Source organism: Metopolophium dirhodum, chromosome 1 (assembly GCF_019925205.1).
Source record: "Metopolophium dirhodum isolate CAU chromosome 1, ASM1992520v1, whole genome shotgun sequence".
Taxonomy (NCBI): domain Eukaryota; kingdom Metazoa; phylum Arthropoda; class Insecta; order Hemiptera; family Aphididae; genus Metopolophium; species Metopolophium dirhodum.
In genome coordinates, this window is record NC_083560.1 from 143,647,776 (window position 1) to 143,667,230 (window position 19,455).

General features: G+C 37.8%; 2 protein-coding genes across 2 annotated transcripts; both read right to left on the reverse strand.

Moving 5' to 3' along the window:
• Positions 1-495: 495 nt before the first annotated feature.
• LOC132933028 (uncharacterized) lies at positions 496-1,098 on the reverse strand. Its single transcript, XM_060999365.1, has one exon. It carries the CDS (start codon positions 1,096-1,098, stop codon positions 496-498), a length of 603 nt encoding a protein of 200 aa, XP_060855348.1.
• Positions 1,099-5,730: 4,632 nt separating this feature from the next.
• LOC132937508 (uncharacterized) lies at positions 5,731-6,336 on the reverse strand. The gene is made up of 3 exons (XM_061004328.1): positions 6,220-6,336; positions 5,966-6,162; positions 5,731-5,860 (listed from the first exon to the last, which is right to left on the reverse strand). Exons 1-3 carry the CDS (start codon positions 6,313-6,315, stop codon positions 5,731-5,733), a joined length of 423 nt encoding a protein of 140 aa, XP_060860311.1. The 5' UTR covers positions 6,316-6,336.
• Between the last annotated feature and the right edge of the window lie 13,119 nt (positions 6,337-19,455).

The window sequence follows — 19,455 nt, forward strand, 5'->3', positions numbered from 1 at the left end:
TATCAACAGCTCATAATATCGCACGTGAAGAATGACGACGACCATACGCATCATACGAATACGCATCCAAACACACGGCGTAGAAACATTATAACGAACGCACGCGGTTAACAGGACGCGCACTGTAGTTTACGATGCGAACACGGAACCAATTCAAAAATTCGATCACGGAAACGGTCAACGGTCAACAATCAACAACACGTTTCTGTCCGGGCACCGAGCGTACGCGAGGACGGCGATGAACATAGCGGTGATAGCAACGCATGCGCGGTAGGAGCCATAGTCTGAGAGGCCGGGCGCGCTCTAGTGCTGTCTGGCCCGAACATCCTCCCCCGTTTTGAAAGGGTGCTTTCAAAAGGTATAAAATACTCGATCAGAACGTACCACTCACAAAAAAAAAAACATAATAATGTAAGATAATAATTATGACAATGCATAAGGAAAATGAAAACAACAACAACAATATTGAGGATATCGGTAATATGGGAGCCCATCTTAAGGTCTTGGATCCACTGGAAGTCTTACCAATTTGACAACAGAACGTTTGAGGATAGCGTCTTGCGTTTTGACAGTCGCTACACGCACAATGTTATCTACACCTGGATGGACCTGGATGATTCGACCGATCTGCCACGCCATGGGCGGTCGTGACGGTGTGTTGATGACTACAAGGTCGCCAACAGACAGATTTTGTGTCTGCTTAAACCACTTTTGCCTTCCTTGTAGGGTGTGCAGATACTCATTGCTCCAACGACCCCAAAACGACTGTTGAGCTTGGCAGAGTAATTGCCAACGACTCAAACAGTTAGTTGGAGTATCGACTATATCCTTCTCTGGAAGTGCTAATAACGGTTGCCCGATTAGAAAATGACTTGGGGTCAACACGCCTAAGTCGTTTGGATCACTGGAGAGCGGTAGCACCGGTCGAGAATTCAAGACGCCTTCGATCCGCGTTATGAGAGTTGTAAATTCCTCGGTCGTGTATACTTGAGCACCGATCACTTTCTTCAAATGGGTTTTTGCGCTTTTGACGGCAGCCTCCCATATCCCGCCAAAATGTGGCGATCCCGGTGGGTTGAAATGCCACTTGCAAGGCATACGACCACATAAGGTATGCTGATTGGAGGCTTCATCGAATAATTTCTTCAAATCTATCAAATAAAGACGGAAGTCTTTGGAAAGCTACCAAACAAGCTCTTAAATATAAATCTTCGAATATTCCCATCAAAAAAGACAACGGCACTTATGCTTCTAAAGACTCAGAAAAAGCAGAATTATTCAAGACCCATCTGCATAACACGTTTCAGCCCCATGAAAACATAATTAACTATGACAATATAAACACAGTAAACCAGTTTCTAGATACTCCCCTTCCCCTCTCTACCCCTGTAAAACACTTCTCACCAAATGATGTCAAGTACATAATTCAAAAATATCCCAATCGAAAATCACCGGGCTATGACCTAATCACTGCTGAAGTCGCTAAGTATCTCCCAAAAAAAGCTATCATTCACCTCACTCATATTTTTAATGCTATACTAAGACTTTCCTATTTCCCAACTGTTTGGAAATTCTCATCTATTATTCTCTTTCCAAAACCCAATAAACCCCCAGATCTAGCAACGTCTTATAGACCTATAAGCCTACTTCCGTTTTTTGCAAAAATTCTTGAGAAATTAATTCTCAAAAGAATCTTACCTAGCATCAATGAAAATAAAATTCTTCCAGATCATCAATTTGGCTTCCGCCAATCACATTCTACAATCCATCAAGCTCACAGGATAGTTGACGCAATTTCTTTCTCCCTTGAGAAAAAATTGTATTGCACCTGTGTCTTTCTGGATGTTTCACAAGCGTTCGACAAAGTTTGGCATCATGGCCTACTATTCAAACTCAAACAATTCTTACACCCTTCCTACTACCTTCTCATTAAATCATACTTAACCAACCGCAACTTCCGAGTATGCTATGGCTCCTCTGTCTCAAGCATAGCCCCTATAAATGCAGGTGTCCCTCAAGGAGGCATACTTTCCCCGATACTATATAACATTTACGCATCAGATCAACCTACGACACCTCACACGTTAACTGCAGAATATGCAGATGATAAGGCAATAATTTCCATCAATGCAGACCCTCTGATAGCCTCTAGAAACCTACAAAATCACCTACATCTTATGGAAAAATGGTACACTAATTGGAGAGTCAAAGTAAACCAAGATAAATCCTTTCACACGACATTCACTCTAAAACAGGCTCCATGTCCAAATGTCAATCTCTATGGAATCCATATTCCCCATTCCCAAACAGTAAAATATCTAGGACTTATATTGGACCGTCGACTTACATGGGCTCCACACATAAAATCAAAAAGGTTACAATTAAACATTCGATTACGCACTCTAAGCTCATTGCTACACAGAAACACACACACTAACCTAAATATAAAATTAATAATATATAAAGCTCTTCTAAAACCCATCTGGACCTACGGGCTCCAGCTCTGGGGAAGTGCAAAAAAATCAAATATTCAAAAAATTCAAGCTTTTCAAAACATTGCCCTAAGAAAAATCACAAATGCCCCTCCCTTTGTATCCAATCTTACGCTTCATAATGATCTAAGAATAACAACAGTACTTGACGAAGCTAAATGCTACTATAAAAGATTTCACACCAAACTACCTCTTCATCCTAATCCTCTAATTAAAAAACTATCTACCTTGTCCATTCCAGGTAATCCGCCTAGACGGCTTAAGCGAAGATGGTGTCGAGACCTTCTGTCTAATAATTAAAATTAGCTTAACTTAAAACTAAAAACACAAAATAGGTAGTATCACCAATGGGTGGTTTCTTCCATCAAAAAATTCATATGTAAATACCCTATGCACATTTGCTTATTGTTCTAGTAAGTACAGATTGTAAATTTCTTGTAAAAATAAAAAAAAAAAAAGATTTTTAAAAATAATATAAATATCTATTATATTTGAACGAAAGAAATATTTTCGAGTTCAAAATATGTTTAAGTAACTTAAAAAACTTATTCCAAGCACTGTACTTACTTTGATCTGCGATTTCCACATAAAGTTTGTTGAGCTGTGGAAATTCAACACATGATAAGGTTCAGATTGCACTATCTACTGATAATAGAAAAAAATCATATCATATGATTGTGACATATCAGTAGTATATATTTGTATGTTCACAGCCAGCTTTTCCACGGTAAAAATGGAATGTCCCCCTTGGAGCACTCAGATTTACCGTGTAACACATTTCGCACTGATTGTTAGTAAATTTTATAAAGGTTACACTGATTTTTTTTAATAATGATAAAAACATTATTTATTATTTACAATAATTTTAAGTTATAAGCTGATTGCTGATTATTTTTTTCATATTCAGTTACTAATGATCCATCGTTCACTCAAGTCGTGTCTCATTTTTCTTTATTTTCTCAAAGTTTTATTAAATTGTATAAGTTATTTAATTTCTTCAAAAATGAATTTTCAAAAATGCGCAAACGATGTCCAGTCATTGGGCGATCAAATACGATTCAATTCAACGCCAGCGTATCCAGAATTCTCTGCATTTGTATCTAGGTTACGATCTTTTAAAAGTTTTCCTTCAAATACCGGCCAGAATAAATATAAGCTCTCAGAATTTGGATTTTGCTATATCAATCTCGATGACGCAGTTCAATGTCATTGGTGTGGAGTAATTCTACATAGTTTTGAAATCGATGATAATTGTTTTATAGAACATACCCGATTCTCACCAAAATGTTTATATGTATTATTAATGAAAGGTAATCAGTTTGTTCAAAAAGTCTTATGTAAATATTGTAAAACCGAAGTTATTTGTAATTGTGAAACCGGTTCGTACGACACCATTTGTTAAATCATGTTTTTTTTATATAATATACTGTTTATAATATTTGCTGTATTGAATAAAAAAAAAAAAATAAAAAAAAAATTGAATGTTTTATCTTAAATGTTTTATTATTCGATTTAATATCTCGTGGACGTATAGCCTAGCGGGTTAGTTCGTATATAATAATTTAAAATGTTTTTCAGGTATCAGGTTAGTAAGTATATGTAAATTCCCTCTCTAGTATGCACTAATTGGCTAACTGTACGTTCACATTTTTTGAATTTTTTTTTTTATCCGAGTTTTTAGTATATCATATGACTGCAAAGGAAAAAACTAACAGTCTAATGTATAACTCCTAACAGTTATGTAACGAACCAACTACTTCAGCTCAAATAATGGAAGTGTTTTGAAATAAATTAACAAGTTGACTGTATGAGTTATGTAGATTTATTTGTAATTTAAACGTAAATATTCTAAGTCCAAAATAATTAACTAATAACTTGGTAAACGAGATGTGACTTAATAATTGACTTGGTGGTTTCTCTGCTGGTGCTCGTCTGATGGACACTTGTCCTGATCTTTTACGCTTATTATAATATTCGTTTTTCCTAGAATACGGATAATGCGTGCATATACTTATCACGTGTTGTGCGGTACCGTTGATGTTATTACTATTAGGCTTTCCGGGATTACTGATATTACTACTATTAGTTTTATCGATGTATGCCGCCCGGGGTTACGTGCTCCCTGCAGCATTTATGTCTATTATTGAATATATCATTATTATTATTATATACGTAGTCACAGCTCGTTACAGTTATATCCTACTTTTTATTGTGTACTTTTTTAAAAAATTTAGCAAAAAAACTTCATTATGAGTCCACCAATAATTGTCTGTAAGTCTACATTCGACATCCGAGCTTTTAACAAGAAAAGTATTACAGTTGGATTACTAATTAATAAGCAGATTTCAATTATTTTATTATTAGAATGTAAACTTTCAAAGAAAATTAGTACATTAAGTTTAGAAGAATGGTTCACACTGATGTCTGAATCTAATTACAATTCAATTATTAATAACCTAAATACCAGGGTGAGGCGTGTAAAGATTACCGATTCCTTTTCATATTCAATTAATGTCAAACAGAGTTCAATTACCCTACATCTAAACGAGGAATATATTACCTTGACACACGTAGATTTGTACCGGCTTCGTCAATTACAGAATTTGATTGATTTGTATGTGGTAGACAAGCAAAAACGTTTAGCAAATTATCAAATTACTTTCAACACTGCATATGACCTAATTAAAAATGATGTCCGTGGTCTGCCATCCACTTGCCAAAGGAACGAATTTACCAACCAATATATTCAAAACTATGATTTTAATTATTATAATCATTTACAGAACGATGACACATCATTTTTATATGAAATATTACAATTTCATTTTAACACATTGTCCGATATGATTTTACAAGATCTAATAATATAAAATATATAAATATGTTTAATAATTATTTATTTAAAAAATAAAAACTTTTTTATTCAATTATAAACTTGCTTTTTTTTTCTTAAATTACATGTCACCTTTAATCATAAAGAATAGTTTTAATGCGTTTTAGTTTCAAATTTTATGTTTTCAGTAAATAAGTAGATTAAATTTTGATAGTACAGAATTGATAGCAATGTTTCAATTAGAAATTTTTTTCTCAGACATACTATATAGTTTATAGGTTTATGTTTTCCAAGACCTTTGAGTATTGAACAAATAAAAACATACATGTATAATAATATTTTGTTTTATTAAATGAAACTCATTTTTCCGTATAATAATCAAACAACCGTCTTGCTTTTAATAGTTTAACGCTTTGGATCGGTTAGTAATTTATCAAATATAATTTGCATTGTCTCATTAAGACCAGTATGAAGTGTTTGATCTTTTGATTCGTCGGTCGTGTACAATCTAAAAGTAGCTTCACTGAACTTCCATCTATTACAACAAATTATTTTATTTAACAACAAAAGAAGTAAATAAAATCAGTAAAAAAAAAAACAGATTCAGCAATAGTTTTTAAATTTAAACCAATGTATTTACCTGTCCTTTACTGGTACATTCTCGATGTTAGTAACCTTATAATGACTTAGCACCCAAAGATCCTTTCCTTTTTCTTCAAAAGGCGTCTTTATTGTCACAACGCCATCTCCTTGTCTGAATGTTAGCGAATTAAATACTTCAACATCAAAATCTTCTGATCTCAAGCGTTCGCTGATATTATCTCTGTATGACGCATTCTATAAAAAAATTAAATTATTTATGCTATCATTAGGAAAAAATATTATTTTTATTACCATTTTATTCTGCTTCTTTTTTATAGGTTTTTTAACACTTGTTTTTTCTGCAGAACGTTTTGATCCAGGTTTTGTTTTTGAAAAAGACGGTCTCATATCAATTGATTCGCTAAAATGTTCATTCTGTGAAACATAAAACATAGTATATTATTTTTTACTGTTTTTTTCCATTTTATATTTTTTCTATGTCCCAAGAATTATACCCAAAGCGTTGAGTAATGTTACGACGCACTTCCAATATACTATGTTATAATCAGACATTTAATATTATTTTAAGAATTATAACCATAGCGTTGAGTGGTAATAATTAATTCGACTTAATAAAATAAACTGATATTTTATTTTATTAAAAAATAAATAAATAAATAAATAAATATTATACATAAAAAAAACATTATTTTAAAATATCTGATGATGTTATCCATGAATTTTGACTTGAATCAAAACCTAACCATTTAACAAACATTTTATTCCCAACTTTTTTTACAATACGTTCAATGAGAAAGGTGTTTGGAAAATCAGTTAATTTAATTTCCTGTTCATAAAAACCACCTAAAATTATACTGCCTGATTCATCCTTTAGTTGATAAGTTACTGGATTTGTCGGTAAAACTTTGAAACTGTAAATATTTCCGTTGTCCAATTTGGTGTATATCCTTTAGTAAATATATCGATGGTGGAAAGGCCAAGTAATGTAACCCACAATTTTATCAAAATTGAGGTTTTAACTGAAAATGATAAAACACATGTAAATACACGTTTTTTTCCAAGTCATGTAAGCCTAAAATCATTTTTTTCAATGCAAAATTCAGGTTTTACTCATTTAAGATTAGTGTAACCCACAATAGTAACAAATGGTTAAGTCAGTGGCGTAACTAAGAGGGATCAGAGGGCGCAGTCGCACCCGGGCCCGTTCGTATAGGGGCCCAAAGAAATAAAAAAAAATGTTCTATTAATTATTAATAAAAATTTAAAACTACCTATATTTTTCTATTATAATATAGTATTGAACAAATCATTTTTTTTATTAATTCAAAATTGTTAGATACGACCTTTTTCGCTGCGGTAGGCGATATGGGTATGAACATTATTATATTAACGTTTTACGTCATGTTCATGAGTATGATACTACAGAAAAAACAATTTGAGGTTTAAAGTTTTATCATTACTGTTAAAAGTTGGGTTTTATTCCTAACATATATTTATTAATAGACCGGCTATCAATCGACCGTCTGTCATTAATCATTACGATTACGTTATCCGTTTATCGTTTTGATATTATTTGAAATCTTTATTTGTTAGTTTGTTCGTAAAGTTTGTAGTAGTCGGTCGGTCAGTCGATGACAATCGCGTATATTTCGATTTTATTTTCGTGTAGCCGTTATTGTTCGTTATCGTTCGTTTACGCGTATTCAGTTTTATGTTCTTTATCGTGACGCGGTCCCGCGTAATAGCTGTTTGAATTCAAATAGCCTTTTACGCGGAAAGCCGCGCAACGCTTCTCAAACAAACCGCCAATCGACGATGGACGACGCCGGCGCGCGACACCCGCGCTGTGAACCGTCGGCCGGCCGTTGAGTGAACCGGATTGCAATGTCACTAGTTTTTCGACGACCGAGAAAAGAGGTTCAACCCGCGGCCGAGTTCGTTGCACCACCGATCTCTGTTGTTCTTTTCTTTTCTGTTTTTTTTTTAAGTTTTTTTTTGCTCATATACAAATGCTACAAAAATAAACAACACCCGTCGTTTCGTTATTTATTGTTTTTGTGTTTTTTTTTGTTCACGTGGTCAAAAGACCCCACACCACCACATCCTCGCGACTCCTCACAGGACCGCGACAACTGGCTCCACGTACAGGAATCACCGGTAAGTGAGAACTTATTAACTTACCCCTTACTACCACCATCATATACCCTTCCCGTTGCGCGACTTGGAAAAAAGTCCCCGACGCGATCCGACAAAAACGTGGTTAGCTGGCGAAAACGGAAAAACCGGCGTTACGTAATATATTACATAAGGACGTAACGACCAGCCACGCCGCCCGATTTACGGACGCACCGACTACACCGCGCGCAACGCTCCAAAGTCCACACACACACGACGTAGGTAGGTAGGAATGCAAGAGCGCGAGAGGGTCACACCACCACCGCCCAGCACCACCACCGATAACGTCAACACGCGATTACCTGGGACAGAAATACCACATAATCGGACTGCCGTCGCCGCCGCCCAAAGCGACAGCCGCCGTCTTCCCTAATCGCAGTAGTGGGCCGGATAACGCACACACGCGCAGCCGTGACAACACTCTGCGATAACCGGTTACTGTGATCGCCCGGCAAGCGCAATAACAAAACAATAACAACCCACTGACCTACATCCCGTACGCAAATAAACACCGATAAACGGTCAACACAGCTGATCGAAGGAACGCGACGACCGTTCCACCGACAACAGCCACATTTTATATTTTCCCGTAAACAACACCGGAAAAACAACCGGACGTCATGTCGGGAAAATATATTAATGAGTTGACCGCCGCGGAGTTGCGCTACGAATGCAGGCAGCGCGAGTTGTCGGATACGGGCGCGAAGGATGATCTTGAAATCCGGTTGATACAACACTTCACGGACCTGAACCTACAGGCCAATGAAGTCCGGTTTCTGCCTATGGAACCCGCCGGACATACTGGAAACAACCTGACAACAGGTCAGATGCTTGACGCCGGACAAAGGGAAAACCAACCGGTCGAATCATCACCCGCCCAGCCACCGAACACCCCCACCAATAAACCACACACACCCACACACCAACAGGCTATGGACATGATTCAAGCGAGTCGGTCCATAATTAAGGAGGTACGGCAAGCGGCGGAAAACTCGGCGCATGGGCACAGTCTGGAATCGCGACTGACCATGCTCGAGGACTGCATGGCCCGCTTTGGCGACGACCAACGCCGCATTGCAGAGACAATGCGACGCCTTGAAATGGGTATGGCACGCCAAGCACCGGAACACCAACCGGAAGGGACAGCACCGACCCGCCCCCACCACAATGTGTCATCGAACAACACGGAATACGGTACGAGGTACTCCGCGGCACGCGAACCGCCGTCCGCGGGTAACCAACACGCCGAACGTTCGGTACGGTTCGATGACACGCCAAATTTATACAATGCCCCCTCCTCCACACACACCTATGCGTCACAACAATCGACGCTGGTACCATACGACGACGTATGTGCAGCGAAACATTCGCTGCCGGAGTTCCTCGGAACAACGCCTGAGGACCCGGTACGATTTATACACAAAGCGGAATCGATATTGTACCAAACGCGTATAGATAGGTCGGCCTGGACTAATATTGTCACGCAGCAGCTGAAGGGTGCAGCCAGTACATGGTGGAACACCATCAGACTACTGGACCTCACCTGGGATGAGTTCCGCGCCGAATTTTTAGAAAAATTCGACAACGTGGAAATACAATCACGACTGCGGGCCGAGATAGTATCCGTCCGACAAACACAAACGCAATCGCTTACGGAGTTCGTGACACAAAAAAACCAACTCGCGCGCCGCGTCAATACCGGGCTATCTGAAACACAGCTAGTCGGTACGATAGCCGGTCTAACGCGCAACGAATACCGCACGCATATACGATTGCAGAGACCAGCAATACAGACGGGGATATAACTATCAAACGCGCATCGATAAACTCGGCGTCATCAGATATATCACCCATCAAAAACATTAAAATTCCGTTAAGTAGCAGGTCATCATCACCACACACAACGACCCCTACTACGGAATTAACACGTACTCATACGGTACACACCCATAGCACAGAGGTAACCGAAACGGATGCTCTGGTAATGGCGGTGCAAACCGCTCCCCATAGTACCGATAACGCGGTTAAGAACCAGTTACCCAGCTATGCATCACAACCACCGTCGAATAACGCTAAACGTGTATGCCCCGACAAAATTCCGACCCCCGCGGTCGAACTCGAATTTAGGTCAGGCCCCGTAACAGCTCTACTCGACTCACAAGCACAAAAATCGTATGTAAGCCCGAACATAGCACATAAATATGGCACACCCCCACACGGACAACCAACTCAGGTACGAATGGCGGACGGACATACCACCAAGACAAGTGGTACCTCCACATTCGTAGCCAGAATCGGAGACCTCACGGTCACCTTCAACGCAGCCATTCTGGAAAATTTGTACTGCGACATGCTCCTAGGTCACGACTTTCTCGTACAAAACGAAGTCACCTGGGACTACACAACGAGCACTATCCATTTAGGTTCGGATAGGAGAACAACAGCGTGCTGGAAAGGGCGGACACCCACCCCAACCCCAGCACTAGATGTCGACAAATTAACAATAAACGGTGACCACCACACACGCGCGAAACTCGCCGAAGTAGTACGCAACTATCCGGACGTATTCAACGGTAGGGTAGGACGCACCAGGTTAATTGAACACGACATCCTCCTCAAAAACCAAACACCCATAGCACTCAAACCATATCCCTACCCACCGGTAAAACAGGCCACAATCGACACCATGATACGGGACATGGAAGAGCAGGGACTGGTAGAACAGAGCACATCCCCGTGGGCCGCACCCATCGTTCTAGCAAAAAAGAAAGACGGCTCACCCCGACTATGCATTGATTATAGGCGGCTCAATGATATCACTGAGTCTGACGCTTACCCAATGCCCGACCTCAATACGCTGATACGTCAGATGAGAGGCGCATAAGTATTCAGCGTCCTGGACCTTAAGTCGGGTTACTGGCAGGTCCCACTTAACCAAAACGCGCGAAAATACACGGCATTCCGGACGCGTCGGGGCCTATACCAATTCCGAGTCCTCCCCTTCGGCCTCAAAAACAGCCCCATGACCTTCGTGCGATTAATGGACGAAGTCCTGAGGGGGTACCTGGACGAGTTCGTCCGCGTATACCTAGACGATATAGTGGTGTTTTCGAACACTGTGGACGAACACCAGTGCCACTTGGACAAAGTTCTAGAACGTCTACAGAGACACGGGCTCACATGCAACCCCGAAAAGTGCAAATTCGGAGCCACCGAAATTTCATTTCTCGGAAACCTAGTCACCTCCGAAGGAATAGATAAACAACTGGAGAAACTAGAGGGCATCATAAACTACCCCCCATCAACCAAACTGAGGGACCTACGGAAGTTCCTGGGCGTTTGCAACTGGTACAGCCAGTTTGTCGACAACTACGTGGACACCATAGCACCCCTAACGAATAGACTCAAACAGGGGACCAAATGGTCGTGGACCGAAACCGAACAGGCCGCATTTACCAAAATAAAACGCGCCCTGTACGATTCGCCAAAACTGTCGACGCCAGATTACGGAAAACCGTTTTGCCTACAAACCGATGCTAGCGAAATAGGAGCAGGTGCCGTCCTTTTCCAACGGGGTGACAGCCCGGACGAAAGGCGGATAATCGCCTACGCAAGCAAAAAGTTTAGTGATACGCAAACAAGGTACGCCGCGGTAGAACGCGAGTGCCTCGCGATAATCTGGGCAACCGACAAGTTTAGACCATACCTAGAGGCCCGCCGCTTTGACCTATTCACCGACAACTCGGCACTCACATGGCTCCACCGAGCCAAAAACACAAATTCCAAGTTAACCAGGTGGGCACTACAGCTGGCTAACCTGGACTACAAAACCACACATGTGCCCGGCGTACAGAACGAGGCGCCGGACATGCTATCCCGCAACCCAACCACCGGGCCACCGGTAGACGAGGAACACCTCGAGGAACGACTAGTAGGAGTACCCACCTCACCACTCACCACTGCTACTAGCTCACCGGCCGACAATCTGTTCGCCACGACGGACCCGGCTAACACCACTAGTGGCCCCACAATCACACACGCTATGCTCGTGACATGGCAAGCCAATGACCCCAATACACGAGACACAGCGCGCAACATGACAACGGACGACCCAGCGCACAATACCGGAAGTACCACGGATAAAAAAAATAAATACATTTTTACCGACGATCTTCTGCGGATAAATTTGGGCGAACACACACCCGTAGTCATCCCAAAGGACAAGACGCAGAACGTAATCTGGACATACCACGATCACGTACTCGCAAACCACCCGGGCTGGAAAGAAACGTACAGAGCGGTAAAACAACGGTTTTTTTTGGAAAGGACAAAAAAACGACATCCGACTGTACGTCAAGTCGTGTCACATATGCGCGTGTACCAAACCACTGAACACGCGCGCAGATGACCCCGCGACCACCAGAATACCCCGACACCCCTGGGAGGTGGTTAGCATAGACCTCATGGGCCCCTACCCGCGTACGAGTAGGGGAAAACAATACATACTGGTCGCCACGGATCTGTTTAGTAGATGGACCGAGGCATACCCCCTCGGAACAGCCACTACAAAAACAATAACCGAAACGCTTGAACGAGAATTCTTTTCACGTTTCGGATACCCCCGTGTGTGCTTAAGCGATAACGGCCCACAGTTCGTAGCAAACGATATGCGTAAAGCGATCGAACAGTGGGGGGCCGAGGGCTGGACAACTCCGGTATATCACCCGAGGGCCAACCCAGTCGAACGCCGTAACCAGGAATTAAAAAAAGGTCTACGCGCGCTACTCATCGACGGCAACCACAACACCTGTGACACCAAGCTAGCCCCCATTCTTTTTTCGATCAGGAACAGGCGTAACGACCGGACAGGATATCCACCATCGGTACTCGTCCTCGGGAGAGAGGGCAAAAGGCCGGGGGACTGGATACTGTCGCGGACAGCGGACAACCCGATCGAACAAATAAACATGGCTAGGGTGAGTCGCGAAAACGATGTACTGACCGCACCACCGGTAACAGGTGGGCCGACGGACACAAAGTACAAAACAGGTGACACGGTGTACTACAAGGCACACCACCTGTCAAACGCGCACAAAAAATTTCACGCCGGCTTCGCACCGAAATGGTGGGGACCGGTAAAGCTACACAAACGCGTAGGCAAAGGTGTGTTCACCACAGACCAACAGCCAACACGCAAGATCCACGTGTCCTGCCTAAAACGCGCAAACACCGCAGTGCCCAAAACACCCCCACCCAACCCCCACCCCAACCATAAATCCACAATAGCATTTGGTGTACATCATTTCAGTCGGAATAGCACCAATGGAGCGTCAACCACCAGCCACATCCAGCACCCTCCAACAAGCGGCGGAACTGCTGGAACGTAGCCAGCAGCTGCTGAGGTCAGTCAGCATGGAGGAGGGCACCAACACCACCACAGCGGCACGGGTCCGCCAGATGACCACGGCGCAGTTACAGCGGGACCCGGTACTGTGGGCCGCCTACACGCGTGGGTGGGAGGACCGGACCGTCGTCTTCCAAAGGGCGACGAGCGGCGAACCCGCAACCGCAATGCGGCTCAATAGGTCGCGCAGCCCCAGGCGGGTGACTCGACCGACGGCCACGGCACGACCGGTAGCCGCAGCACGACCGGCGACCCGAACTCGACCGGCGCCACCAACAACAACAAGTCGGGCACCGGCGAGACTGCCTCCCCACCCACTGATGGAGAGACCAGTACCGGCACCGAGGACATCAACCATCCCGCGTTAAGAGGGATTGGATTTGATGGAGCTGCTAACATGAGTGGTGTTTATAGTGGATTACAAGCACGTATCAAACACACTCAGCCACTTGCATTATACGTGCATTGCGCTGCTCACAATTTAAATCTTGTAATTAATGACTCGGTTAAAAATATTACTGAAATTTAAAATTTTTATGAAAAACTTGAATGCCTTTATTCATATTTTGCAAATAGTATTAAAAGGTGGGCACACTTAAAATCAGTGAGTTCTGTGTCTGTTTCACTCAAAAGACTATGTACTACTCGATGGTCTTCACGAAATGATTGTTTAAAAGCGCTTAGTTTGCTTTACGTAGATATTTTAAAACTTTTAGCATATATTTCACTTATGGGTAGAAATAAAGATGAAAAAAGTAAAGCCTCAGGTCTTCAAAACTATTTTCAAAAGTTTGATGTAATTTTAATAATTGTCATCGAATCCAAAATTCTCAACTCATTACAAATTGTATCACTATTGCTACAAAAATCGGATATAGACTTACTTAAAGCTTTTGAACTGCTTCAAACAGCCTTAAATAAAATAAAAGAAATGCGTAATAAATTTGAAGAAGTGTTTGAGGAAGCTAAACAAATAGCAATTTCGTGGGGAGTTGAGTCAACGTTCACTAAAATAAGAAAAACAAAAACAACTAAATATTTTGATGAATTAAGTAACGATGAACGTCTCCATGATGCTGAACAATATTTTAAAACACAAATTTATTATCGTACTCTGGACATAATTATCAAACAACTCGAACACCGTTTTAATGGTATGAACCAAGTAATAAAACTTTTTTCTTCAATATTACCAATTAATATATGTTCAATGAATGAAAATGAACTTAAACATTTAACTACCTCTTTGGTAAACAATTATGAACATGATTTAACAATAGATTTGGTCAACCAAATTATTCAATTTAAACGTTCGTTTGAAAATCAAATTTCAAAATTAAATTCTGTACATGACTTGGCAAAATTTATAATTGTAGACAATTATTTAATAGCAGCAAGTTTTCCAGATTTATGTACAGCTTGTTTTCTTTTTTTGACAATACCAGTGACGGTGGCCACCGCAGAAAGAAGTTTTTCTAAACTCAAAATAATTAAAAACTATCTTCGAAGTACGATGTCTCAAATTCGTCTGTCAAGTTTGGCAATAATATCAATAGAAAAGAAAATTGCGAAAGAAATTAATACATCAGATATTATTTCTACTTTGGCAAATAAGAAGTCCAGAAGAATGTTTTAAGTTTTGAGTTAATTGTTATTTATTACAACTGCTATAACTGTTTACTAATTTTTTTTGTATGTATATAATATGAAGTATTAAATTAATATCTTTTATTTAAAAAAAAATTTTTTAATTATTTTAGTAAGGTGAATACACTCCCCCGGATCTTCTTAATATATATAGGTACCTGGACGATGGGGGGGCCCGTTGAAAATTTCGCTCCCGGGCCCAAATTTTGAAGTTACGCCACTGGGTTAAGTGATGTAAGCAACAACGTATCCCACAATATTTGTAAGCAACTCCAGTCAATTGATGTAAGCAACAACGTATCCCACAATAATTGCAAGCAAACCCAGTCAAATAATGTAACCCTCGCCCCATCATTGTTTTAGTTACCTATTTTACAATACGTTGCAACCAATAATACCCATTTGATGATAATAGTGATAAATGATAATACTATTATTATTACGTACTACGAAATATTAAATTTCTTATTAAATCGAGAAATCATAGTTACAAAAACAATACATTTTTCGACTGACAGGATGTTAAGAGCGTTTTTCACAATCATGGAATCGTTTACATTGTTTGGCGTTTGCACATTTAGTTGCTTTGTCAAAATTATGTAAACAAAAAAAAAAAATCATAATTCTTTTTCTTTAAACCGGTAAGTTAGTTTAAGTCTTAGTTTTTACTTTTTTAGTTGTTCAAGTTAAGTATTCACATCTCAATATGGCTATGCACCGCAGCAGAGTGAACAAAATGTTGAGTTTAATTCCATCATCAGGAAATGAAAACAATAGACAAGTAAGATATTATTATGATAGCAACAATAGCCATAGTAATAATAATGTCAATCGTAATAACTTTAACGAAAAATACAAAGATGAGCAAGTAAAAAATTGGTTAGAAAATTCAGAAGTTATTATTGTACAAGCATCAGATGACTCGTTAGCTCAGGATACATTTTTAAGTATTAAAAATGTTAATAATAATAACAATGATAATAACAGTGTTATTGTGATTGATATACCCCCAGATGACAAAATAAAAGTGCATTCCATTTATGAAACCAAAACTGATATTTGTGATGTTCATAGTATTTTTGATGATAATATTGTAATGGAGAACCGAGATCCACATCATAGCAATGGTATTTTTAATGAATCTTTTACTAATCAAGAGACTAATATTTCAATGGAAGTGATTGAAGAAAATGAGGTAGTGGAATCTAAGATTGTACAATGTAATGTTGAAGATAATGTTAATTGGCAGAATTTGAATACAAAAGTGAACAGTATTGATATTTTTCAAGATAAAAATGAATCTTTTATTGAACAAGAACCTAACATGGAAATAGAAATTAGTGTAGAAAATGAACCAATAGAATGCCAAATTGTTGATGTATTAGATGTAGTAGGAGAAGGTGGTCTGAGGAAGCCAAAAAAAAGTAATCTACGCAAAATGAATTCATATTCAAGAATAGCAGGCAATTCCTATACAAACAGGAAAGGTGTTTTGGTAGGTAATAAATTAATGCAGACAAATCCTTGTAAATCAATGAAATGCCAAAATAAATGTGGTAATATTGATGAAACTATTCGACAAGAAATATTTGATTCATACTATAAGTTAGATTATCAACAACAAAAAAATTTTTTAGTTTCTTCTGTGAAAACTGAAACTGTAAAAAGGAGGTACACAGATAATTGTACAAGCAGAAGATCATGCACTAAATTTTACTTTTTACCTGTGGAAGGAGAACAAATAAAAGTTTGCCAACAGTTTTTATTAAAAACTCTGAACATTTCTCAAACTCATTTAAGGTATACAGATTTACATAAAACTAACATATTTACAGCCAAAACAGAAGGAAGAGGTAAAAAAAATCCTTTGAATAAAACAAATGTTGTTATAAATAAAGGTGTTGAAGATTTTATTAAGAAATTGCCTGCGGTTCCATCCCATTACTGCAGAAACAGCACAAATAAAAAATACTTACCATCAGAACATAAAAATATTTCTGCAGTTTATCGGGCCTACAAAACTGAGTGTGTAACTGCAAGTCCTAAGATACTTCATGTAAAACAAAAAGTTTTTCGTGAAATTTTCACAAAAAAATTTAATATTGGATTTCATCTACCCAAAAAAGACAAGTGCAATGTATGTGAAAAAATTAAAAATACACCTGAAGAAAGTTTGTCGGAGGTTCAAAAGAAAAAGTTTGAAAAACATAAAAGTGATGCAACACTTTCTAAAGATGTCCATTTAATAAACCAAGAAAGATCTAGAAATGACCCATCGTTTATTTGCACAAGCTTTGATTTACAAAAAGTTTTAAGCACACCCCATGGCAATAGTATTCTACTATTTTATTCCAGAAAATATGCAATGTACAATGAAACTTTCTATGAAACTGGAACCAAAAATGGATATAGTTTTGTGTGGGGTGAAGAAAATGGCAAGAGAGGAGCAAATGAAATTTGCACAATTTTACACAAGTACTTATCCATTGTAGAAAGTAGGTGTACTGTTCAAACTGTATCATTGTTTTGCGACTCTTGTCCAGGACAAAACAAAAATAATCAAATATTAGCAGCTATTTTATGGTTTATGATGAATAATGCAAACAATATCAAGCTTTTAACCATAACTTACTTGCAGCCTGGACATACCTACATGCCGGTCGATTCAATGCACTCCATAATTGAATCAAATTTGAAAAAAAAAATCATCTGGGCACCATCTGAATGGCCAACAGTCATTTCAAATGCAAGGTTTAATCCAAAGCCGTATGAAGTGTTTACTTTACAACATGATGATTTTATGGATTACAAGACTTTGCAAATTAATATATTCCCAAAATTAAATAAAGCTGACGATGGCTCAAAAATTAAAATAAGTGATATTAAAAGGTTTCATTTACTAAGCAGTCACCAGTTTTAACTTAACAATACTCCTTTGACCCAGATTCTGAGAAAAAGGAAGTTACAGTAGCTAAACCAAAATAACGTAGAGGATCAAACATTTCAGTGCTACAACCAGCTTACAAAAAAAAACTTTCAATATCTATTCAGAAATACAATGACTTAGCTAAGCTGTGTAAAGATGGTGTTATCCCATTAAGATATCACCCAGAGTTTCTTGCAATGTCTGGAAGAACAAATGTCAATGATACATTAGGAGAAACAGACGAAGAAGATGAAGTAAAAGATGATTCATCAGAGTTCACAGAAATATAAACAGTTGTTTTATTACTTTCATTCATTAAGTTTTTTTAAATAAATAAAAAGAAACTTTTATATTTTAAATGGTTATACTTATATTTTATTTACTGTTTGTTTATTTCATTAAGTTTTTTTTAAATAATAGAAAAGGAACTTTTATATTTTAAATGTTATACTTGTATTTACAATTTGTTTATTTCATTAAGTTTTTTTAAATAAATAAAAAGAACTTTTATATTATTTTAAATGTTATACTCATATTTTATTTACTGTTTGTTTATTTCATTAAGTTTTTTTAAATAAATAAAAAGGAACTTTTATATTTTAAATGTTATACTTGTATTTACAATTTGTTTATTTCATTTAGTTTTTTTAAATAAATAAAAAGGAACTTATATTTTAAATTTTATACTTATATTTTATTTTACTGTTTGTTTATTTCATTAGGTAATTTTAAATAATAAAAAAGGAATTTTTATATTTTAAATGTTATACTTGTATTTACAATTTGTTTATTTCATTAAGTTTTTTTAAATAAATAAAAAGAACTTTTATATTATTTTAAATGTTATACTCATATTTTATTTACAATTTGTTTATTTAATTAAGTTTTTTTAAATAAATAAAAAGGAACTTATATTTTAAATTTTATACTTATATTTTATTTTACTGTTTGTTTATTTCATTAGGTAATTTTAAACAATAAAAAAGGAATTTTTATATTTTAAATGTTATACTTGTATTTACAATTTGTTTATTTCATTAAGTTTTTTTAAATAAATAAAAAGAACTTTTATATTATTTTAAATGTTATACTTATATTGTATTTGCTGTTTGTTTCATAATTGTATTAATCTGTTGCAAAATAATTATAATATTACTATGTGTATTTAATTGCCTATGATCTCCCATAAATATAAGGCGTTACTGCCTTAGATTTTATTAATAAAATAATATTATATTAAAAATATTATTAACATTAATATATTTTATATTTCTATTAAACAATAATTATTATATTGAGGGTTACATTCATTGAACATTTTTAGTTAAATTTAATCGGTGTGATGTATAAGAAATGTATCCCCTAAAGAACGTAA